Source organism: Dioscorea cayenensis, chromosome 12 (genome assembly GCF_009730915.1).
Source record: "Dioscorea cayenensis subsp. rotundata cultivar TDr96_F1 chromosome 12, TDr96_F1_v2_PseudoChromosome.rev07_lg8_w22 25.fasta, whole genome shotgun sequence".
Taxonomy (NCBI): Eukaryota; Viridiplantae; Streptophyta; class Magnoliopsida; order Dioscoreales; family Dioscoreaceae; genus Dioscorea; species Dioscorea cayenensis.
The window spans coordinates 21,552,060-21,575,803 of NC_052482.1; the positions used below are offsets into that span (position 1 = coordinate 21,552,060).

A 23,744-nucleotide genomic window follows, 5' to 3' on the forward strand; every position below is an offset into this window, starting at 1 on the left:
ATCCAAAATTGTTAAGTTTTTATCAGTTCAACAAAGGAAATGTAAGAAAAACATTGAAAGAGAAAACTGAATACACACTTCAGTTTGAGTTAGAATAGTAACCATTACTAACAATAAAACAATAGAAGAAGAGCTAACATCAGAACATAGTACACAGATGGAGAGGAATACGAGCTTTCGATTATGCTCATTGTCTTCTACTCTGAACTTTGGGTGGTCTAAGAACATTCCAATCGAGTTTTTCTCGCTTGTTTTGTTTATGCAAACTTTTTCTCTGGTTTTGTGAAGATTGTGCTTCACCATCATCGGTTGTACCTGACTGTGAGTTATGAGGAGATATTGATTCAGTATCCATCTCCGGTTGCTTCCTTTTGAGGTCTACATCAGGAGCAACACTCAAGTTCTCCGACCTAGTTGCAGATTCGGGCCCATTCAATCTATATTGAGTTTGAGAAATCACTAGTCAGATATTTAGTGATGGCGATTAGAATGAATGACTTCAAAATGTGCATGAAATAATCCACTTTTGAGCACCGGAAAGGTAAGAATGAACCTAGAAAAATAAATACAAGAACAAACCAGCACCATCTAGTTTTGACAGCAGAAAATGACAGATTTTTAGTTCTAATGTATATACTAAAGCCAATAGTAATGAAGTAGATTGCCCGTTAATTGATTTAGTGCAGCAAATTTAACAACTGAAAGTAACAAATTGTTTAGCTTCACAGATCAAAGTGTAACCAGAGAGAAATGATATAATCAAACATAAAGGTAAGTAAGTCCACCTGTCAGAAATTGTACTATTTTGATCCTTGCTATTTGCGAAACATTCTTGTTTTTGCTGACTATTTGCGGCTTCTTCATTTAATTTCTATAACCAAGACTCAGTAAGATAAGTAAACCAGAGATCAGAAAGTCATTAGCATTGCAAAGAATTGGAAACTCACTTCTATTTGAGGGTTAAAACTTTGAAATGACATCCGGCCTTTTAGTGCTTCAGGATGAGGGTCGCCCTCCATTATCACTATGCTGCAGATAATAATAAAGTAGAAATCCCAAAAAACCCTATACTGTAAACCAATTCCCGCATATATATAGAATTGTCAAACATCTATCATTCTAACAAATCTCTCGATGCTACCAGAAACGCCCAGGGCAATCTATATCAGAGCATCATTTCAGCCGGTAAGATGACCAATTTAACTAATTTGTAAGATGGCAGTCCTCTGTGTGAAAAACATCAATTCAAGTAAGCAAATGAAAAAAAGGCTTATGCTTAACTAATTGGTGCTCCTGAGGAGCGGAAGGACAAAATGATGGGTCTCTTGATGTTAAGTACACAAACAAGAAAAGTTGCACCCGGTTGATTTGGCAAATTATAAATCTCCATAACGAGGAAATATGAAAAAGAAAAATGAAACATAAGTAGAGAATTTACAATGAAGCGAAACTAACACTACTAGTCTACATCCACAGACTCAGGACTCAAAATCTTCGTTTAAAAAGGGTATGCATTAGATTATGCTTGAGAAAAGTCATATCTGAATTAACAATTGTAACCCAAACATCAAATATTAAATAGTTATTCCATGGGAAATTCCTAGCAGTGCCAATTGGAGTGACATTGGGCAAAACCCACATAGGTTTTTATTCAATTCTAATAAGCTATCAAGCATAGCATTTCTAAAGGAACAATTGAAAAATAAACATGAATATAACAAATGTTTATTACTCTGAACTTTTGCTATCAGCGCCAATCCAAGTGAAATTTAGTAAAACATGCATAACTTTTTACTCCAATCCTATAAGCTGCCAAGATCTCATCTTTTATGCAATTAGACATGAATTTAAATCAAGCATAGCGTTTTGATGATTCAAAATTACTTTTAAAAAACAATCAAAACTAATCATAGATGACTTCAAAAAGGGGGCAGAAAAGAAGAAGCTTGGAAGGGGAGATGCCTACCATCTTCGAGCTGGGGGTGGATTGGAACCGAAACTCTCATCCGGCTTCGTCTTGGCTTCGTCCTTGTCCGGCTTAGGCTCCTTCAGTGACGCCCTTTGCATGAACTGGAATCTCATAACAAAAGAAATTTCTCAGGCTACGACGAAGGATATTAGAGTCGCGGAGCTCATGGCGGAGAGTTCAGGGGCTCACCTTGAGATTCCTCAGCGTGCTCGAGATCTCCCGCTTCGCCATTGATTTCTAGGGTTTACGGAAACCCTGAGAAAGAGAAGAAGATGAAGCTGTCGCCTCGCGAGAGGGGGGTCTTGGTTTTTCCTATGATCCGCAAGACGGGCCGGGCCGGTCCGGGTTTGCAAGGTCCGCCCGTAGGCCCAATTCGTTCAGCCCTAGGATCCTCAAGCTTTTTTTAAAAATTATAAAAAAATAAAAAAATCTTCGTTAGTTTCCCATTTAAAATATATATTCAAAGTGGAAAGGCTTTTTTTTTTCTTATAATTTATCCACAAAACTTGATAGAATTTACAATGTCACAATATATGAAAAGCTTCATAGAAAGTTTATTACAAAAATTTGGTTATAATAAATCAACAATTTGCTTCATTTTATAAAACTGGAAGAATGTTGCTACTTGGATACAAATTCTTACTCTGCTTGTGCATTTGCCTTGTAAAAAAAAGAAAATAGGATTTGAATTCCTCCCAAGACTACAAAATTAATAACTTCAAACTAAAAACAACAGACTACAACAACAGATCAGGCCTGAAATTTCCCAGAGGTTCGCAAGAAAAGAGAAAAAAATTGGAGACACAATTGCAAGAATTGAATAATAAAATTTGGTTTAGAAGCGAGTGGTGATTTGAGCGAAAAGAGCCTTGAAATCTTTTGTTGGAGTACCACTTCCTTCCGGCTTCGACGCCAAATCAAAAGCCTTGAACTTTGCTTCCTCAAATTGCAGTGCCTGCAAATCCAAGAAAATAATTTCTTTTCATGTAATTTATAAAGTTTCAGCATGATAACATATATAGTGATCATTTTACACCAATGTGTTATATGGGTATGTAATTCAAGGGAAAAACAAGAAACAGTCCATATCATTCTTATTTGCAAAATAAGCATCTGATTTTTAGCATAATTACTCATGAACTATAATTTAAGCTTGCACAATCTTCAAATGTCAGTACCTGTATGCAGACTTCTGCAACATCTGCTCTAGCAATGGTTCTAGTTTCAGTTTTGAGAAGTTCATCATCTTTTCCAATGAGTAATTCCCTCAATCCACCATCCTTATCTTGCAAACCTCCAGCCCTGGTATATAAAATGCACAACAAAATATCAAATCAATAGCTGGGCATCATACCAACTCAAATGTTACTCATTCATCATGTCTAATACATGTAATTTAATTAATTGGCGAGAAAGAATTCAATAGGCCATTGGAAATCACAAGCAAAGCAATCCACTAATTAGCAATGTCATGAAACTATATCCATAAGAAGTAGTGAGGTACTACATCATCTTACAAATGTTTATTGTTCATCATACATAATTCATCCAATTTAATTAATTGTAAGAAAGAAACCAAAAGACCATTGGAAATCACAAGCAAAGCAATCAATCAATTAGCATTGTCATGAAACTACATACATAAGAAACACTACATCATCTTTCAAATGTTTCCTGTTATTCATTCCTAATTTATCTAATTTAATTAATTGGCAAGAAAGAGAGCCAATATGCCATTGGAAATCACAAGCAAAGCAATCCACTAATTAGCATTGTCATGAAACTATATACATAAGAAGTACTACATCATCTTTCATATTGTTTTCTAATGTTCATTTCAAGATAAAATACAATCTGAAGTTGAAAGAAGTATACCTTATTATCGTATATGGTATTCCAGAGTCTGCTAAATATTGTTCGGCTTTGCGCTTCCACACCTATTAACAATGAGAAAAACCAAACACACTGTTCAATCAAACTCATGGCTCAAAAGCGAAAAAAAAAAGAATCAAGCCAAACATAATCCAACATAAATTACCAATATCTTCCCATTCCCAATGTTATTCAATGGATTATTGACATCAGTTCCTCCCATAGATCCAACAAGAACAATGTGTTTCACCCCAACATCCTTGGCTTTACCACAAAAGTACAAATGATCTCAATCAAGTGAAATTAACAGTTGCCACTCAATCCCAGGAAGAAAAATAAAACAAAGAATCAGTACCAGCATCAATTTGATTCTTTTGGCCAATCCAATCAACCTACAACAGAGAACAAATCTTTTTTTCTTTTTAATTTTTTTATCAATAAACCAATCAACAAATGAACAGTAAAATTTCGAAACACAAACATGCCTGTTCAGGAAATGATCCTTCTTCAAAGTAAAACTCAGGCCTTTCACCTTTACTTGGATCAAAACCAGGCTTCATCTTTGGCACAGCACTTGTGAGGATAATGAGAGCATCAATGCTTTGGAAAGCAGGGAGAATGCTCTCTGTATCCCTAATATCCCCAGTGAAAACATCATCAGCTCCTCCAATATTCTCCTTGCTCTCCTTCGTCCTCACCAATCCCCTCGCAACATACTGCTCCGATCTCTCCTTCAACTTCTTGTAAACAATTTGACCTGCAAAAGATGAGCTTAAGGATGAACAAAAAGGATTATTTCAAGGAGATTGGGTTGAGAGCTATATATACCTGTTCGACCACCAGCGCCAGTGACGAGAACAGTGCCGGCCATGGCCGAGACTGAGAGTTGTCCATTGTTTGAGCTTCTCCGGGAGCCAGTGCGAGGGTTTGGGAGGAGGCGGAGTGAGTGGGAGGTGGAGATGGTGAGGGGAAAGCGTGCTAGTCCAAGCACCATGGCCATCTACCAGGAATAGTCTTCCTCTTTTGAAGTTCAAAACCTTATCTTTCGACTTTTGTCGAATGAGAACGATGGCGTTGACGTCTCATCAAACCAAGCTTAAAAAAAATTCATGCCTGGTTTATTACAATAAAAATTTTTTTACAAAATTTAATTCTATTATTATTAAAACATTTATTTATTTATTTTTTTGTATAAAAAGTTTTTTTATTAATTTAATTATATATATATATATATATATATATATATATGATAAAGATAACAAACACTGCCCTCTCACACGAGAGTGCTAAAATATAGACGGGTACGGTGATATAATGATCATTTATTTTAGTAGTCAGTAAATAAACATTATTGCTACATTTTTTATGTAGTATTTTATTTCTAGGTCTAAAGTTTGTGCATTCACAGTTCTTATAACAATTTTTTTTTTTAGAAAAAAATAGATAAACCATCAATTCATTGAAAGAAAGCTAGTAACAAAAGAGGTCCGGTCACCAAAGGTGAGACTCAGCAAGAAAAGCAACATATACGGATTATCATAAACAACAAAGAAGAGGTCAATCATTCAAAAGAACGTTGCATCGCCAAACAAAACTTAAACTAGACGGGTGTTATTCGTGAGTGGGGGATCTAACTTGCTCTCTGGAGCAAGCAAAATAAGGTGGTCATGAGTCCTTGAATCCACAAAGGTAAGAATGTGTTTAATCACAAGAAGATAATCTTTTAGCTGAGATCTGATAGAACAAGGGGCTGCAAAAACTAAATAATGAGCAAATAATCAATTTTGACAATAAAACATAAATTCATCCAAATATTCAAAAGAAAAAAACTATGTACGGTTTGTCCAGATCACCCAGCAGATAAAACGAAAAGATGAGCCACCCAGGGGTTTAGGGTTGAGCTCCCCCAAATGATCCAAGCCTTCGTTCTTTTAACATTCCCCTACACAAAATACTAAAATAGTGTTCATTTATATTTTTCACTCTACATAAATAACTTCAATTTTTGATAATCACAAAATCATTCCAAATCTCAAAGCAGAACTGAAGTCCACACAACAAACAAAAAGGGCCCACATAACAAGCCCAGGCCCAAACCCATCTTAACAAAAGAACACCAACCTTAACCTCCTCCTCCTTCGCGCCGCCGCGCGCCTCATCCTCATCTCCAACCCATCATCAATGGCGACCATTACCCACTTCCTCTTCTCCCCTCTTCTCTCCCCCAAACCCAAACCAAACCTCAAGCCCTTCAACCTCTCCGCACTCCCCCTCAATCCCCTCGCTCTCCGTCGCTCCTCCACGCCCCATCCCTTCCCTTTCTCCACCCCCAACTCTCTCAGGCATTCCCACAAACACCTCGCGTGCAAACCTCTCAACTCCTCCATCCTCCCCCAGTCTCTCCCCTCCATTGACGACCTCTCCAACCTCACCCCTCTAACCATCTGCAAATGGTCTGCCGTCATCGCCCTCGCCGTCTTCGCCACTAAGAAGACCATCTCCACCCTCCTCAACCCCTTCTTCTGGACCTACTTCAGCTGGAGCTGGATCTTTTGGCCATGGCTCCTTGCTATCTCTCTCGCTATCTACGGCTTCTATTGCTTTTACAAGCACTACACCGGCCAATCCTCCCTTTTCGAGCAGCTCGCTATTGTCACATCCACCATCACATGGCTCACTCTGGTCCCGCCGGCGCATTTCAACGGCTTCCTCGAAGGTTGGCCTATCGCGCTCTTCTTCATCTACCACTACTTATTCTTCTTCGAGTCCACCGTTCGTCGCCGTCTCTATGGCGATCTCTACCCCCGCGCCCATGATCCCAAGTGGGATATCACTCTCCCGCTTCCATTCCGCATGGGATTCGCCGTGCTTGTTTTGGTTGGTCATTGGCTAGCGGCATTCGAAGGGCCGGAGCTGCATTTGATTTCCGGCGGGTGGGCGAATTTCGCCACATGGGTGTTCGTTGCTGTAGTGATGTTCATGCGCTACCATTCTATTCTCTACTTGTCCAAATACTCGGAGAAGGTGGCGGTGCCGACAGCGGTGGTCCAGTTTGGGCCGTATAGGTGGGTGAGACACCCTATCTATGCGTCTACAATGCTGTTGTTTGCTTTGCATTGCATCACGCTGCGAGCCCCGCTGAGCTTGTTGTTCATTGTTGCTACTTGTTTGGTGTATTATGGGAGGAAGGCGGAGGTCGAGGAGACTCTACTGGTGGAGCAGTTTGGAGAGAAGTATAAGGAGTACGCTGACAAGGTTAGATACAGGCTTATCCCTCTGTTCTATTGATATGTTTCTTGGTTTATTTCGATGTTTTCTTGTTCTTTTTTTGTTATTAGAGTTATTACTTGTTCTCAATGAAATTGGCTTCATGATAGTGACTTGGCATAATGGTAAAATCTTTAGTTTGTTCATCGATTTCTCTGCATGCAAATGGATTGTTGGTGGTATAGTTAGAAATCCTTGAATTGCATTGTTTCTGAAAATTCATTGAGCTCTGTTCACCATAGGTTTTATCTGAAAAGGCATGAGTTTTATGTGTTATGTTGTGATTGTGTTGGTGAACTTACATTTTGGAAGGCCAGATTTTTGTTGTTAGTCATAGTACTCATAAGGAAGATGAAATGGATTTCTTTTATGGATGAGTTAGCTTTGCCTATCAAAACCAAAGTTTCTTAGTTTTTGCAGGCATGGAAACCATAATTAAGTTGCTTTAGAATCAGTTTCTTACTATGATGTTGAAAATATGGGAAGATCCATGAACAATAGAGCTTGACCTGGACTTAAGGCAATCATTCTATCTGTTTGGATTGGGAAGTACTTTTCTTGCTGAGCAAATATGTTTGATTGGTCTTGTATTTTGGACATTTCTAAGATGCCTATGACTACATTTACATTGTGAAGAACTTTCTAATTTTTTTTTTTTATATAAAAACACATAGAAAAACAGGGATTTTGGAGAAAACACACATAATAATCATTTATGCTGTCATGAGCGGGAAGCAACATATGCAATCAAATGTACATTTTTTAACAATCCAAGATTTCCCAGGGTTTGGTGGTGTGTGTATATATATATATACATATTAATGTTGTTTAAATGTGCATTTATACCCTTTAATATGATGAGGAAGATGCTTCTCTTTCCAATGTAACAAACATCTCAGTGGCAACAGACATGATTCACTAAAGCCTGGAATTTATGTTTTACAGCATTAATTTAGTTTTCAGATTGATGTCCCCTGGTTTTGTTTTCCATTCAAATCTGCTAAATCACGGGCCTTGGCTTATGAATCAAGGATGTGAATGAATCCAGAATGAACTCTTTAAATTTTTTCATTACTAAAAGATATTTCTTCATAATTGGTCGGCATATATTTAAAGCGATATACATGGGTGCATACATTTATGTATACATAATTCATTTGTGATGAATTAATTAAATCATGAACCTTGGTTTATGAATTTGAAAGGGATTCCCTAAAACTTTTCATCATTGGAAACATTTTTTTGATTGATGGTTGGCATGTGTCAAAATCTCCATAAAATCTGCATGTATTCAATTGTGATGTATTGATGTCAAATCTAGTCTTAATTGCTCAAAACCACTGTATGGTATCTTTCACAGCCGCAGGGAATTAGTTTGCCATGTATAACATCTTCATGATTGAAAAAATATAAACATTCAAATTGTCAAGCATGGCTTGTCATTTTGATCTTATCTGCATCAAGGGATCCATATGTTTCTTAATTTTCTCAGCTAACATAACTTTGTGAGTTTCTCATGGATCATGTTGGAAGTGTGTTCGTGTTCTTACACTAAACAAGTATTAGCTTTTTTCCTATCAGGCTTAATTTCTTGCTTCTTTGAAGTCATGGAGACCATAATCTGAGTTGGTTTAGAATTATTTTGTTATCTCTTACATTACATTGCATTAAGGCTTATAAGATGATTTAAAGGACTTGAGAAGAAACAAGATGATGAAAATATTGGAAGATTCATTAGTGACAAAGTTAACCGGGAATCATTTTATCTATTTGAATTCGTAACTGCTTCATTTCAATTGTGAAGAGTTTCTAATTTTATAAAAAAAAAAAAATGCAAATAGAGATTTAGATTTAGAACACAACACATATATAATAGACCTTTCTTCTGTTATAAGCATCTATTCACAACACACACACACACACACACACACACAAAGAAACATACATTTCTATTTCATTTTGCAACATATGAACCTTCAGGTCTAGTCTTCATTCTCCTTCATGAGCAATAGCAAGGTTTTCCCTGGATGAATGCTCATGTTGGTTGATGTTAGGCCTTTAATCCACATGCCAGTGGACTGTTGGCCTTTCTTTGGACATGGTATCAAATTTTGAGCCTCAAAGCATTGGATTGTAGTAGGAAAATGACTATGAATCTATAATAGAACATCACAAACAAATATTGGAGTCCTGATGGATACCATGGCTAGAAATGCCTTACCACAATGGCCTTTCAATTAGAGTAACTAGATGATGATGGCACTATCTCCTTATCCTTGGTTTGAAGGGGTGTACATATATATATAGGAGGAGAGGCATTCTTGGTATTAATTTTGTTTAAATGTGCATTTAAACCCTTTTAATGTGATTGGGGAGAAGTTTCTTTCTTTCTTTCTTTTTTTTTTTTTCTTTTTTTAAGGCAACAAACATCTCAGTGACAGCGGATTGATTCAATTCAATACAATCATATCCGCTAAATCATGAACCTCAGCTTATGAATCATGCTGGTGAATGTATCCGAAATTAATTCTGTACATTTTTTCTTTTATTGCTAAGAATATTTCTTCATAAATGGTTGGCATGTATATAGATATTTTGATTTATTATGAATTTACTGTCAAATCTATCCATTAAAATTTGCTAATTTATAAGCATTAATTTATGAATCAAGTTGGTGAATGAATCTGAGTGCATTTTCTATTACTTTTGCTCACAGGAAAATATTTCAACATAAATAGGTGGGATATATCAAAATTTTCAATATACTATGTATGTATTCATTTGCGATAAATTGCTTTCATATCAACCACTGCTATAACATGTGAGTTGGTATTCCATTTCCTTTTCAGGTCGAGAGTTTGAATCTGTTTGAGAGTTTGATTTTGTAGGTTTTTATTTTTATTTTTACAAGGTGGATAAACCACATGCATTAAAATAAAAATAATAAAAGGTACAACAATCCTCCCACTAGCTGTGGAAACAAAAGACGAACGAACATAAATGGAGAAACAACGGGTTTGTAGCGTTATTCACATTCATCAACCAAAAAGAAAAAAAGTGCGTTCATATCTACAATTAACTAGGTGTGTGACCTATGAATAAAAACATTGTATAATATCTTTCACAGCATTGGAGAATTAGTTTGTCATATATGATACATAATTGAGGAAATATACACACTGAGATTATCAAGTACGTATGATATTTGTTGGCTAGTGGACTTGCTCGTCCTGCTCTCTGGTTATTGTATCTCTTTATTTTTTTAATAAATGTGGTAAATCTATTTTGTCATATATATATATATTTTGATATTACTAAATCTCCTAAAAATCAAAGTCATTCAATAACATTAATTAGCGTCCTCTTGCATACTTGGTGTTGTATATATAGTTTAATTTTAGTCAACTAGAACTGCACCCATTTTAGAAAATTATATCTTTAATTTGTGGCACGGCTTATAATCACAACCATTGCATTGTAATATTTGACATATTTTACTGTTTTAGAAATATGAATATTGATTTGATATATTTTCTAAATTAAGAGATCTCTAAACCCACAACCAACATTTCTCTTTAATTGCTATTTTTTTTTTATAATAATCTTCGCTCATACTACATTTTATTTTATTTTTCTTATTTCATTGATAAGAAATAGCAAAAAAGAAATGTTAAGACTAAATAAATAAAATCCTAGACAAGCCCCAACATGCCCAAGTACAAACACAATGAAGCCTAATCTAATTAATAATATCCACTCCATGGTGTTGTTGCACTATGTTTTATTGATCCTTACTCATCATCTACATGCATGCATACATACATACATGCAAGAGAAACAAATAGCAAGGGAGACAATGAACACAACCTCTGAGCTAATGGTAAGAACAATTGAACAAATAGCAAGGGAGACAATGAACACAACCTCTGAGCTAATGGTAAGTAAGAGTAATGCTATATAGAGCCAGAACTCAAAACCAAACCCAATAGTTAACAACTGCTGCATTGTAAGGAGCCTTCCATGATGAACCAACCCCCTCCCTGGCTATGCTAACTGACAGTGACTTCCTCTAGCTCTAGAATATTCTTTCTCTTAATTAACCACACAATAATAACTCATTAACACTAATTAATTAATCCACATATCTCTGATACATAAAAGCTGACACCTTTCCAACACTCAGTCAGTACAATTGATAGGACTCAGAGCTGACACCTGGCTCCCTTCTCTCTCTCCCTCTTTCCCCATCTATCTTTCTATCTCTTTCTGTCATTCTAACAATTGCTTAATTACTAAGTTCAAATGCTTCAATTAAAACATATATATATATATATATATATACAAAGAAAGAGAGAGAGAGAGAAAAAGAGAGAATTAAAGGTGGACATTGTTGGGTATAACTTGAAAGGGAGAAAAGAGAGTGGAAGAAGTAATACCAGTTTGGAAAGCATTAAGTTTGTTCTTCTTGGCGGTTGTGGGATGTCAGCTTCATTCAGTAGTCTCTAGCTTGCTTCTGTTATATATATATATATATATATATAAATATTTATATAAAAGAGAAACCTTGTAGTAAACGCAACAGATATCCTAGCTATTATATATATATACCCAAGCTACAATGGTTGGCCATATATCCATATACATCTTCTTTCTTGGGCACTGATCATTCCCAAACAAGAAGGTTCTCCTCTCTCCTTTTCTCCTTTCTTTTCTAGTTTCATCTCATGCACTTCTCTGGCAACTCTTCTTCCTCAGTGGGCTTTAAAGATCTGCTGGTTTTTTACCCTGGCCTTCTCCGATTGTGATGTATAACTGTTGCCGTTGCCCTTTTTTATAATATATATATATTTATATATTTATATATTTGGGAGTAGTCTGACAAATGACAATATATACTATACTATACCCCACAAACACACCAACCAAGCTTTCACCAACCTAACCTTAGATCATCATCACTGGTTATGATCACTTAGTGTGTGGGTGTGTGTGTATATAAAGGCCTCCACACAAGCACATTCTTCTCCACAGTTCTTCTGTTGGTATAGTAGCTAGCTTCTTCAAGCTCTGAAACTATGCATGTATACATGAATGTTTTTCTCTTTTCTTTTGGTTGTTTTTAGTAGCTAGGTTAGGGTTTAGATTAGGGTTTGGACAGAAGGAGAACATATATGATCAGTAATCAGTCATTGGTTGCTGGTGTGGCATCATCAAGATTCACAAGGCCTCATAGCTTCCAGTTTAGGGTTTGCAAACTCTTCTGGAAATTAATGAGAGAAATGAGAATCTTGATGATGCTGCATCGGCAGTAAATGACTTCCTGTCTCTATACCATGAGATACATGCATGTACATGCATTTCATATATCCAGGTATTAATTTTACTCATTCAATTCCTTAAAGTAATTTAAAAAAAAAAACAGTATATTAACCTAACCCTAACCCTAACCCTAAAAACTCTTAAACTTTTATCTGTAACAAGATTGATAGTGCATATGCATATGCATATGCTTGCAGTGTTGCACAGAAAACCTCATGATCAGGTGGAATATTTTTGGCACAACGAGATGTTGTTATGCATTATGAAGCCTCTCTTTTATTCTCTGTACGTTTTGCACTTATTTATTTATTTTTATATTTTCTTGTGGACCTGTTTGTTTTCCTCCATTGCTTTATCTCTCTCTGATATCATCATCATCATCATCATCATCATCATCATCATCATCTTTGGTAGACTGAGAGTGCTATGTGAGAAGAGAAAAAAAAATAAAGAAAAAGAAAATTTTTTAAAAAAAGGTAGTGGTCTTCTTGTCAATAATTTTCATTGAAGCACCGTACAATTAGATCATTGGTTTTTGTTTGTCCCTTTGTCTCCTGTTCACTCATTGCATCTATTGTAAAGATTTTATCAATCTTTTATAACTCATTCATTCCTTGACCAATCTCAATACACTCCCAACCCCTCCTCCTTTTTTTCTTTTCTTTTCTTTTTTTCAACATTAGCTGCTACTTTAATCAAACTCATATATACATACATGCTCTCGATCTCTTCTATCTACGTAAATCTTTCTTCTCCTTTGTATATATATATATATATGTATATATATATGCTTACTTTGTGCTTTGAATTTGTTTTCAGTGATACTGTTTCATTTGTTAATTAGCTGCTTCAGTTATTAATTATTATGTTATGAAGTTAAAGTGTTTATGATTGAATGAAATTTATATGTGGGGATGAAGGTGGGGTAAATATCATGTCTTATCTTTAAACAGTGAGTGCAGTGCAGGGAGTGGAAGTTCACTAATTAAGCAGCAGAGAGGTGTAATCCAGCAACCCAGATGAGTTGATTGAACTGATCATGAGTACTTATTCTGCCAGTGATTTAACTGCAACACAGAGCTGTGTTACTTTTAAGTTTCAGTAGATCTGTAAAGGGGTATCAGCTTTCCAATTCAGAGAACTTTTATGCTTTGGCAAACTTGGGATATTGTGATATATATATTCATGAAAAGTATCAAGTATGCATTAATTAATTTTTCAAGTGATCTGGAGGCTAAATTATTTCTTTTCAGCACTATATATATATGTCACAGAGATTTTAATGCATGACAATGTTCTTATATATCTTGTGTATATATATATATATACACACTTATGTTGGCTTTTTTTTTTCCTGAAAACTTATAGAACTCTTTTAAGTTAAAAGATAAGATAGTATAGTTTTATAAACACATGATATACGGTTCTAGTCAAATTTTGCATTTGGGCTAGCTCTTCTTGATTTTATACTATTAAGCCTTATATATATATATATATATATATATATATATATATATATATATGTATATGTATGTATGTATGAAGCATAATCAAACCATGATATTTGAGATAATTAGAATAGTACGTAGTAGTGCCGCTTGAACATTTATAAGTTCATAAAATATGTTATCAAGGCTTTTATATTTGATAAAGAGATTAAAAAGAATAAGTTTATATTGTTTGGATCGAAACAAATGAATTTATAAAATTTATGGTGCAAAATGAATATTTTTTATATTTTAAAAATTATAATAAACAATAAAACTCGAGAAAGTCCTAATGTATTTTTATTTTAAATGTTGGATGTTTTTTTTAAGGTAAAGAATAAGAATTATTTTTAGCAAGTTGTTTATATATTTTCAATGACTAATAAATTAGCTTGAATAATGCCAAGCTCTAAACACCAAATCAACTTGAAACTAGTGCTTAGATTTAATGATTAATTAACAAAACTCTGTCTTAACTCTGCATGCACATCAAGACAAGCACCAAAAAGAATTAGATATATTAATATACATATCTTACATCATTAGATACCAAGAATAAAAAGTGCATGCTTTCCATTGGCTAATTAAGTTAATATTGACCAAACGAACTAATTAAGTTCATTAGTAGAAAATAAAAGTTAACAACATTGATTAACAGACAAAACTTACGTGATTATAGTGTTTGACCGTTGACTAATCCATCACATGGTGCCATATTGAAATCAAGCGGCCAATTGAACGCCACGGCGTCTCTATGTTCCCTTTGCTCAGATGCATTCTTGTAAATATATATATATATATATATATATATATATTCACATATAAATTAACACAAACTAAGAGTTAATTAGAGCTAAAAAAATTAAGCAACCTAAAATGATGACTAGCCATTAACTGATACCTCTAAGAACCACCACCTTTCATTCATATAAACTTTTTTAATACATACATACACACACATTGTGAAAACTGAAAAGTGCACCAATTATCTTCAAAGATGAACGTCTTTAGTTGAAATTGATTTTTTTTGCTAATTTATTTATATATATAATACAAAATGCCATCAATCATTATTTGCTAAATATAAAATTTAATGTAGCGGTATGAATCCTTTAAAAAACAAAGTAGAAAAATGAATTTAAATAAAAATTTTTTGGTATGACAATTGAAGTGGCTCAATTATTGCTACCATATCACAATAACATCAATTGCCACTGCTTAATTGTCTTCATGCACATATTTGTCGGGTAAAAGTATTGTGTTAATATTGATCGACATATTAAAATCTCGCTACAATCACAACAGAATTAGTTATAATGAGCTCATTAGACTTAAAGAGCACAAATCAGAATCAATTTAAATCAGTTTTTGAATTCAGAGGCTCAAAGTATTTTCAGATATAATTCATTGACAATTAATTGGTCCATTATTATATATGTATAAAATGATTAATAGGGTACTTATATATATATATATATATCTTGAAATAAGGCCAAGGTCTGTTTTGAGAACTTTTTCCAGCTTTAATATTTGGAACACATTCAGGAATCTCAAGACAAAGGTTAAAAGTGAGCCTTATTTCATGTCCGTCTTATCAAGTCTTAAAAAATAATAGCAATAAATAAAGTTCGTTGTTCTGCATGGCATGGTACTGTCTGCACATTGGGAGTTTGACTGGTCCACCTGCATCCTATTCACAAGCTTACCATGTTCTTCATTTAATTATACTCTTAATATATATATATATATATACATATATATATATATTTAAATAAATTTTAAAAGATATAAAGATCTAGAAAAAGTTATTATAATGAAGATAAGATAATAATAATTCATTTATTTGTGTAGGGTATGGAGAGTCTTGCCCATTCAGCATGGTATCCCTTGTGCTGAACATGGAGGGCTCATGATGATGCATGCTGTTCATCACTACTACTCATTGTATGGTAATTAATATTAGTTCTCTTCTAATTCAATCCAAATACATTGAATAAAAGCAATCTGTTTAACTTTTATATTTTTTTTATGTTAAGAGAAAAATCAAACTATTAGTAAAAGCATGCATGATCTAAAACTTTCAATCAAAGATATATATCAGTTTTGATAGAAAGTCTCAACTATTTTGAGTTTAGTTTATATAAATCTTCAATCTTTCCTTGTTTCTCTTTTTACAAAAGAAAAGAAAAAGGAAAAAGCCTTACAACAGGTCCACCACAGTAAGGCCCAGCCCATATGACAAGACAAGCAGACGTGGCCAAGAGTCACGTGAATAACACGTGAAAGGCCCATTGGGCTAGTTGTAAATGCAAGCTAACATTGGGAGCCCACCCACGTAGCTACGGTTGGTACTCAGTCTCATTGAATTGATTTGGGCGGTGATTATAAATAAATAAATAAATAAAAATATATATGAAGGTCATTGTCTTGCATTCCAATAATGGCTACTTCCCAGAACTCACTGTCTGCCATCTTTCTCTGAAACAAGAGCACAAAGAGGAAATACATATTGAATCACATCTTTGGACACATCTTTAAGTAAGTTTTGCTTCAGAGAAAGTGATATTCATCTACACAAAAACAAGTAAACAACCATCATTTCTCTCTTTATACATGTATGGTCAGTTGATATATATTTCTGAATCATCTCTTCAGAATGCCCAGCATGTGCAAACTTCACTGCAAGCCATTATCTCAAAAGAAAAGTGAGAAAAAACAAAAGGAACTACAACCTTTCTCATCTTGAAACTTGTGGCTCGACAAAGACAATGCTTTGCATTTTGAGGTTTTAATTTTTTTGAGTAAAAATTAATAATACAATATAAGATTAATTAAGAGAATAGTTTTGGACTCTGTTTCCGAGAATATATATATTACTGTGGCTCACGTATATATGTGATAGCTAGGGATTTTATAGGATGTGATTGATGTGAAACTCTAGCTTTGCCAAATCATATGCAAACTAGAATCTTGCTTAATTTCTCTCTTTGATTTTTACAGCTGAGAATTAAGTTTATTAGAGAAAGAACTCTCTTATTAGTTTCTGTGATTGGTTTTACTGTTTATATTAAAAATATAAAAAAATATATATATATATTATAAGCTCACAGTATTAACTAGTAGTGCAATATATTCAAGGGGCCACAATGTTAGCATTGGGAACATGCTTATTAAAATAAGAAACGAAACAGAACCCTAGAGAATTGAACCTAGAGATAGAGAGAGATAAAGAGTGGGACTCTCATCAAGGTCTTCAAAATTAAGGGTGATACCTCTTCAGTCTTCCCACCCCCACCCACTTCTCATCTACTGTTCTCTTTTCCAACCTCTCTCTCTCTCTCTCTCTCTCTCTCTCTCTCTCTCTCTTGCTTGCTTCTCTTCTTATCATCCCCCTATATATACCCTAACTCCACACCCTAACCACTCCTCATTGTCTTTCCACTTCATACACCATTAACAAGAAACAGATCCTTCTTCTTCTCCTCATTCTTTCTCTCACTCTCTCTTTCCTCATTTACTATAAAGAAGAAGAAGAAGAAGAGTTATATATATATATATAGATATATGGAGATGTACATGGATGAGAAGTGGAAGCTGTCAAAGAAAGGAAGCTGCAGGAGAAGTAGCAATGGGAGGAGAGAGATTGAAGGAGGTGCCTTCTTGAAACGCTCTGCAAGCGCAATGGAAAGTAGAGAGAACTCACAACGTTCATTCACAAGTCGCTGTGCAAGTTTAGTCAAAGAACAACGTGCCAGGTTCTACATCATGCGCCGCTGTGTCACCATGCTCGTCTGCTGGCGTGACTACCCTTAGACTTAACCCTAATATACTCCCCCACCATGCATTCTTGCTCCTTTTCTCTTACCCAAAAAAATAAATATATATTACAGCGAAAGAGAAAAAAAAGAGAAGAGAATTCCTATCTGTATATATTCTTTGTTTTGCTTTGTTTTTTTTCTTTTGTTTTTTCATGTATTCTGAGAGAAAATTTTGGGACATGCAACGTTAAAACTTGATCAGCTTGTTTTGAATGCATGCCTTGATAGTGTTTGCTAATGAGGTTGGTGCTATGACTCATCTTGGATGTGACTTGCTGACAAGCTTTCATTGTTTTATTTATTTATGTATACATATATATATATATATATATATAATGGCTTTCATCACTTTAACGTATGGATACGGTTAGTGATTAAAGAAAAGGGTGGTGTAATGGAGGAGAGAGAGAAGAGGAATCAAACAATGTGAGGTGGGGACAAGGTGGCATGGTTAGAGGTGGCAGAGCTGGCCCTCTTCCATTCCTCTTATCACCCACACATACTTCCTATATATTTCCTTATATACATACTTATCCTTCCCATTTGTATATAACTTTTATTAAAAAAAAGTCTAATAATAGAGATAATAATATGGCGTGCATTATATATTTAAGAATTAGTTCAATACGTGGAGAGCTTTGTGGCACTCTCATGCTCATGTTCCCTTTAAGAGTCTTAGACTAGCTGGATTTGAGACTGTTTAACTTAGTGTTTTAACTTGTTTTTTTTTTAAAGTTGAGATTAAACTGTTGATGATCAGAGAGAAAGACAAAGAAAGCAATCAATCAATTGTCATGTTAAATTTCATTTACTCCCAGAGAGAGAGAGAAAAAGAAGAAGAATATCTAGCTTTGGAATAAGAACTGAGCATCTGATTGGAAATCAAATTGCATGTCGGCATTCATAAATTTTTTTAAATTTTTTTTTTTAAAAAATAAAAATAAACACTCCGGATCTTGTGATCCTTTTTAATAATTATTTTTTTAAAAAAGATATTATATTTTGAATGGAAAACAAGACCAGCTGGATTGACTAAAACTGTCCTACATTCTCACGTGCCAATCACGTGGATTTTTGGGAAGAAGTGAACACAAAGGCTGAGAGCTTTTTAAAAGACGAACAGTATATGATAACTCATGGAGGGTTGATCGTACGAGTGCCAATCGGTTTACAGCGGGGCCGGATCTTGAATCTCAGCCGTTGGATGAAGGAGTTCGTACAGGGCTTTTGTGATTAAGATGGGTCGTCGATGGCGATAAGTCGGGTTCAGGTGAACCACACGTGTTTCATGAACCCAAAAGTCTGATCTCTTAGTCGGACTCGGCCCCCACACGACAACTTTCACTGGGACGCTGACACGTGTGAGTACGTGGGGGACCCACTGAAGACATTGACCGCACGTGGGGCGGGGCCCTGGTGCAGTGGAAAGTGGGGGACTAACTCTCCTCTCTAGGGCGTGTGAACACGCACCCAAACATCATTGCTGACTTGACTGCACCGTTGTACAACCATGAAAGTGGCTAGCCCAAGCTGGACTCAAATGGGCCGGGCCCACTACTTTAATTCTGTCGGGCTTTGAGTTTTGAGAATGCATTTATATAAATATGAACTCATTAATTGTTATATATTCAAATAGATTTCTGAAACGATGTACAAACAGATGACTATTTGGGCATCTCTATTTATCATCTTTGGTTATTCTTCTCTTTTTACCTAATTAAATGTTTGATGATGCTGTATTTCTCCCTAACAATTTGCAAATACATTAGCCCAGGCATTAAATTAATTCACAAAAAAGATGATGATATAAATATGCCATTATATATATATATATATATATATATATATATGTTTACAGATGAATAGTTCTCATATACATCAAGGTCATAAGGATGGCAATGTACATCTGCAACCCTGTACGCAGGACAAAGTCATCTCACTCCTTCGTAAGTGCTGAATAGCATAATTCATTAACAAGATGAGGAACACACAATATAATTCAGGAAAAACTAAATCAGAACTTAAATTTCCCAACCTCCATTGTGGTCTTATTGTGGACAACAAAGTAATTATGCCAGTGAAAGAGCATGGATAATACAAACATAAGGGAAATAGCAAAGCGCCACATGCAATCTGTCAGGTTAATAGATGATAAGTACACAATGAAGTGGAAGGGAGATTAAAGAGGAATATGAAAACATACTTACATGCGGGATCATCAGAAAAGTGTCTGATAAATGACAAGAGTATATATCTTGTAAATCAACTAAAGAAAGTTCAAACGTATCATTGTGTAGCCGTAGATTGCAACAACATACATAATCACCGGAAAAAAAAATCTTGTAGTTTCGATACCCCCACACAGTTGCTTAGCCAGATACAGTGATGGTCCTGATATCATTGGAGGAATGAGTCAGAAAACAAACATAATTTTGAATTTCATAAAGGTTATAGCATGAGCACTTCATATAGGCTATCATGAAAGTAGATGTCACAATTGTTATATACATAGCTTACTGGCACAAGCAGCATCTATGCAGCTAAATAGAGCAAAGACGATCTTAAAACAAAACTGAACTCTGTTCAATAAATTACAGAAAGTAATTTCCTTCAACTATAGCAACGAAGGTATTTGCAGAAACATAAACTAGTATGCAGCAAACACATACCATCAACATGTGTTCGTTGGTTGAAGAAATTAGTTGCTTATTTATAATAAATTAAATAAATTTAGGTACAAGAAAAACATTATTAGACAGCTTGTAATGGAACTAATCTACACTACAGTTTATTATCAATTACAACCAAAATATATTTTGGACAAAAGATAAAACAACAGTGACGCCCAACCATTTCTCAGAATAGCAAGCACAAAATGCATAGGTACATGCTTAAAAAGCATGCCATGTTTACAACTAAGAGCTAATCAGGATATCAACCCCATTGGTCTAAGCATCTAAATTCCCAAACTGTATGCTAGTTCAATTTACAGAAATAATGCCTAAGAACATTGTGGCTTGGTATATTATGATAATCCCCTAGTAAATCTACAAATTTGGAATATAAATCATGTTTTTGACAGTATGCTAACAACATAAATGTAGAAAAAAAAAGTTGTTATCAAGATTGATGTAATGTAGAAATCATATCAACTTCATAAGTAATTTCTTGAACAAAAGTGAATCATTTTTCATCCAAGAAGCTGAAACACACCGAATAGAAGCAAATAATAAAAAATAATAATAATAACCAGTTAAGCACTGCAACATTCAGAAAGTACAAAATTTGAAAATAAATCTAATTCAAGAAATGGTAACTTCACAAAAGAGAGGGTATTAACAGACTCATCATGACTATATCAATATAACTGCTACAACAGAACCACACTAAGCAAGTTTCAGTGAGTTCGTTATCTAATGTTAGAGAAGGTCATCATCAAACAAATTGGCAACTTAAAATGATAAGTAAAAATCTACCATCCTAGCCGAGATCACTTAGTTAAGGTGCTAAATTTGGAGCTGCCTAGCTAGATCAAGTTTTAATGATAGGGGAATTAAGGATGAATGACACTACAACATGCTATATATTTCACCTACTAATGTATAAGGCATGTCGCAAATCATGAAAGCAAAACAAATTATTTATTAACTCTTAGTTCGATAAAGGCTACAATCACGGAAAGAACTTCACAACTTGATCATGTATGATTTATGCCAGTATCTAAAGTAGAGCAATCGTTGTTGTTACTTCCCCATACAGATTTATACTGATATACGTTGGCACATAATCTAATCATCACCTCCTGCCCGTCCATTATCTATTGACATATCTTTGATGCCACTCGACTCGCCAGCCGAAACTCTTTGTTTCCACCATTGATCTCTTCTACTGCTTATTATCTAGTTTATCATGCATGGGGACATCAAAAATTAAATAAGTCACCGTTAAATCCTGACTGACTATATATTCTTACTGTACTAATTGCATTAATTTCTTACATCTTGTGCTAAATAAATTGGACAGACTTGTTACTTGGAAAAAATTTGAAATAAAGAAGAATATAGTCAATGAAAACTTTGAATGAGATTGAAAAATTTCCAATCAGTAGTTGAGAATACACAAAGGCAGGGCTACAAATAGTATAAGATGGGCTTAAGATCACCTCATGCAATGATTTTTGACAGGAATATTTGATGAAAATAAGCAATCAGGACTTCTGGTGAAATGCAATGACTATCTCAATGATAGCCAAGTGCTCATTGTTTAGAATCCATAATAATATACATGATTTTATTTTAATGATATTTAATCTTGATATCATATATATATATATGTGTGTGTGTATTAAGATATGCATGAATGTACAAGCAACGCTAACCCTCAACCTTGATTAAACGAAGAAAATCTAGTTTTGCTAAGAAAAACAATAGCCATTGCTTTTCTCTAGTGGAGTTTTCAAGAAAATATAATTAGCAAGAGTTAAAGTGAAATTATTATGAACTTCTAAGTTCCTAAACTTTTTTTGTGCTCTTTTCTCCTTGTGAAATGCACTTCAACCTTCAAAATTGATCTTGTTGTGGGTGAGGATCGACATGATCAATGATATCTTTCGCATGCAAATCTATACTTGATTGAAGCTCATTTTTTAAATTTCAACAATAATAAAAGATCCATTGCTTCAACATCCAAATTAAAAGCAAAGGGTTCAAGTTATTATTAATCGCCCATCCATCCTAGCTAAACCAAAAGCAAACCAATAAACACTACCATGAACTTGGTTTCAGAATTGTATCACAACCATATTACATAAGAAATCCACCATTTTCAAACAAATCACTCAATCTCTTAAGCAACATCCTTCACTAGAGCACAAGCAAACCTGAAGCACATAGAATCTAATAAATAGTCTTATGACAATGAACAAGAATACCTTCTTAACTTCATGCAGGGAGATATCAATGTTCTCTAGGTCTGGTTTGTGACATAAAGGCACGGTTCCTGGATTACTCAAAATAATTGTAATGTAAGTGAGCAGAGTCATGGCGGCGAGGTTAGAGAAGATAACAACATTGAAAAACCCCATAGTAGAGTTCATTCCAAGCTAGTTGTTAATGATCTCAAAGACTGTGGCATAGTAGAGATAGACCATAATAAAAAAAAATGATTACCACTAAGGTCATCACACGTTTTTGGGTTTTTAATAGGTAGTTGGGGATGCAACATTGATTTGAAAATTAAAGCAGAATTTAATCATTAAGTAGAAGGAATAGGTGTGGATATGGAGGTGGTAGAAGAGGTAGAGAACATTGTGAATTGAAGCTATTAAGCAATTGCTCTGATACCATAAAGAAGATAGGCAGAAAGATATAAATGAAAGAGCATACTTTCTCATGATGTATTGAGGCATTTATAGAACTTTATAGGAGAGTGTGGTTATTACGTGTTGGGGTAGTTACATATAAGATGAGATAGTGGCAAACATACTATAGAACATTCAAATTTTGAATTTTGATTTGACTTGTTCTAATATTTTTCTTTTAAACTTTGAAATCATATTTTTCCTTGAACAAAGATGAGAGCAGAGGTGATGCTCAGTCGAAGTTTCCTAGAGTGAGAGGAGAAGGAGGAGAAAAGCTGAGTGGGAGAAGAAGAGAAGCAACTTGCTATTTATTGATAGTTTGAATGGTGACATGTCATCATGGTTGTGTGCATACATACAACGTGGCAGTGCATGGTGTTGGGTTCAAAAGTGAAGGTGAGTCACAATTATCTTATGTCACTCGCGCTAAATGCTTATCCACATTGTGTATGACGTGTACCTTTAATTTGTTCTCGTTCATTTAGATAAATGCAGAATTTAATTGAATTTTGTTGATTGTCAATATATTAATTGTATAACTAAAATCAGGTATATGTAATATTATTTTTTATTTTATGTAGCAATTAAGGCTAGGTTTATAGAAAGAAGGCGTAAAAAAACTAGTGAAAAGTTAAAGAAACCTGATCTCTTTT

The 23,744-nt window shown here is 34.5% G+C and overlaps 3 protein-coding genes across 8 annotated transcripts; 1 reads left to right on the forward strand and 2 right to left on the reverse strand.

Moving 5' to 3' along the window:
* Positions 1-26: 26 nt before the first annotated feature.
* On the reverse strand, positions 27-2,295 carry LOC120272977 (M-phase phosphoprotein 6). The gene is made up of 5 exons (XM_039279621.1): positions 2,159-2,295; positions 1,967-2,070; positions 948-1,029; positions 786-871; positions 27-437 (listed from the first exon to the last, which is right to left on the reverse strand). The coding sequence occupies exons 1-5, from the start codon at positions 2,198-2,200 to the stop codon at positions 188-190; spliced, it is 564 nt and encodes a 187-aa protein (XP_039135555.1). The 5' UTR covers positions 2,201-2,295; the 3' UTR covers positions 27-187.
* A 335-nt stretch (positions 2,296-2,630) lies between these two features.
* LOC120273092 (uncharacterized protein At2g37660, chloroplastic-like) lies at positions 2,631-4,916 on the reverse strand. 2 transcript variants are annotated; one of them, XM_039279739.1, is made up of 7 exons: positions 4,670-4,916; positions 4,327-4,598; positions 4,197-4,233; positions 4,008-4,105; positions 3,845-3,906; positions 3,148-3,271; positions 2,631-2,924 (listed from the first exon to the last, which is right to left on the reverse strand). In XM_039279739.1, exons 1-7 carry the CDS (start codon positions 4,839-4,841, stop codon positions 2,805-2,807), a joined length of 885 nt encoding a protein of 294 aa, XP_039135673.1. In that variant the 5' UTR covers positions 4,842-4,916; the 3' UTR covers positions 2,631-2,804. The 2 variants fall into 2 exon arrangements, with proteins under 2 accessions (XP_039135673.1, XP_039135674.1); XM_039279740.1 differs by having other exon boundaries at positions 4,327-4,578; positions 4,670-4,871.
* Positions 4,917-5,942: 1,026 nt separating this feature from the next.
* On the forward strand, positions 5,943-13,649 carry LOC120274102. Of its 5 annotated transcripts, none has more exons than XM_039280854.1 (2): positions 5,943-7,096; positions 7,783-8,031. In XM_039280854.1, exons 1-2 carry the CDS (start codon positions 6,023-6,025, stop codon positions 7,993-7,995), a joined length of 1,287 nt encoding a protein of 428 aa, XP_039136788.1. In that variant the 5' UTR covers positions 5,943-6,022; the 3' UTR covers positions 7,996-8,031. The 5 variants fall into 5 exon arrangements, with proteins under 5 accessions (XP_039136788.1, XP_039136792.1, XP_039136790.1 ...); XM_039280858.1 differs by lacking the exon at positions 7,783-8,031 and adding an exon at positions 13,381-13,649 and having other exon boundaries at positions 5,946-7,096; XM_039280856.1 differs by having other exon boundaries at positions 5,946-7,096; positions 7,791-8,031.
* The last annotated feature ends 10,095 nt before the right edge of the window (positions 13,650-23,744 follow it).

Coding starts and splice junctions, on each gene's coding strand:
- LOC120272977 (XM_039279621.1), bottom strand. CDS start 2,200: ATGGCGAAGCGGGAGATCTCGAGCACGCTGAGGAATCTCAAG. Junction 2,071..2,158: donor GCACGCTGAGGAATCTCAAG/GTGAGCCCCTGA, acceptor ATGAGATTCCAG/TTCATGCAAAGGGCGTCACT. Junction 1,030..1,966: donor CCACCCCCAGCTCGAAGATG/GTAGGCATCTCC, acceptor TATTATCTGCAG/CATAGTGATAATGGAGGGCG.
- LOC120273092 (XM_039279739.1), bottom strand. CDS start 4,841: ATGGCCATGGTGCTTGGACTAGCACGCTTTCCCCTCACCATCTCCACC. Junction 3,907..4,007: donor TTGGGAATGGGAAGATATTG/GTAATTTATGTT, acceptor CATTGTTAATAG/GTGTGGAAGCGCAAAGCCGA. Junction 3,272..3,844: donor ATACCATATACGATAATAAG/GTATACTTCTTT, acceptor TTTATATACCAG/GGCTGGAGGTTTGCAAGATA.
- LOC120274102 (XM_039280854.1), top strand. CDS start 6,023: ATGGCGACCATTACCCACTTCCTCTTCTCCCCTCTTCTCTCCCCCAAA. Junction 7,097..7,782: donor ATAAGGAGTACGCTGACAAG/GTTAGATACAGG, acceptor AAAAACACATAG/AAAAACAGGGATTTTGGAGA.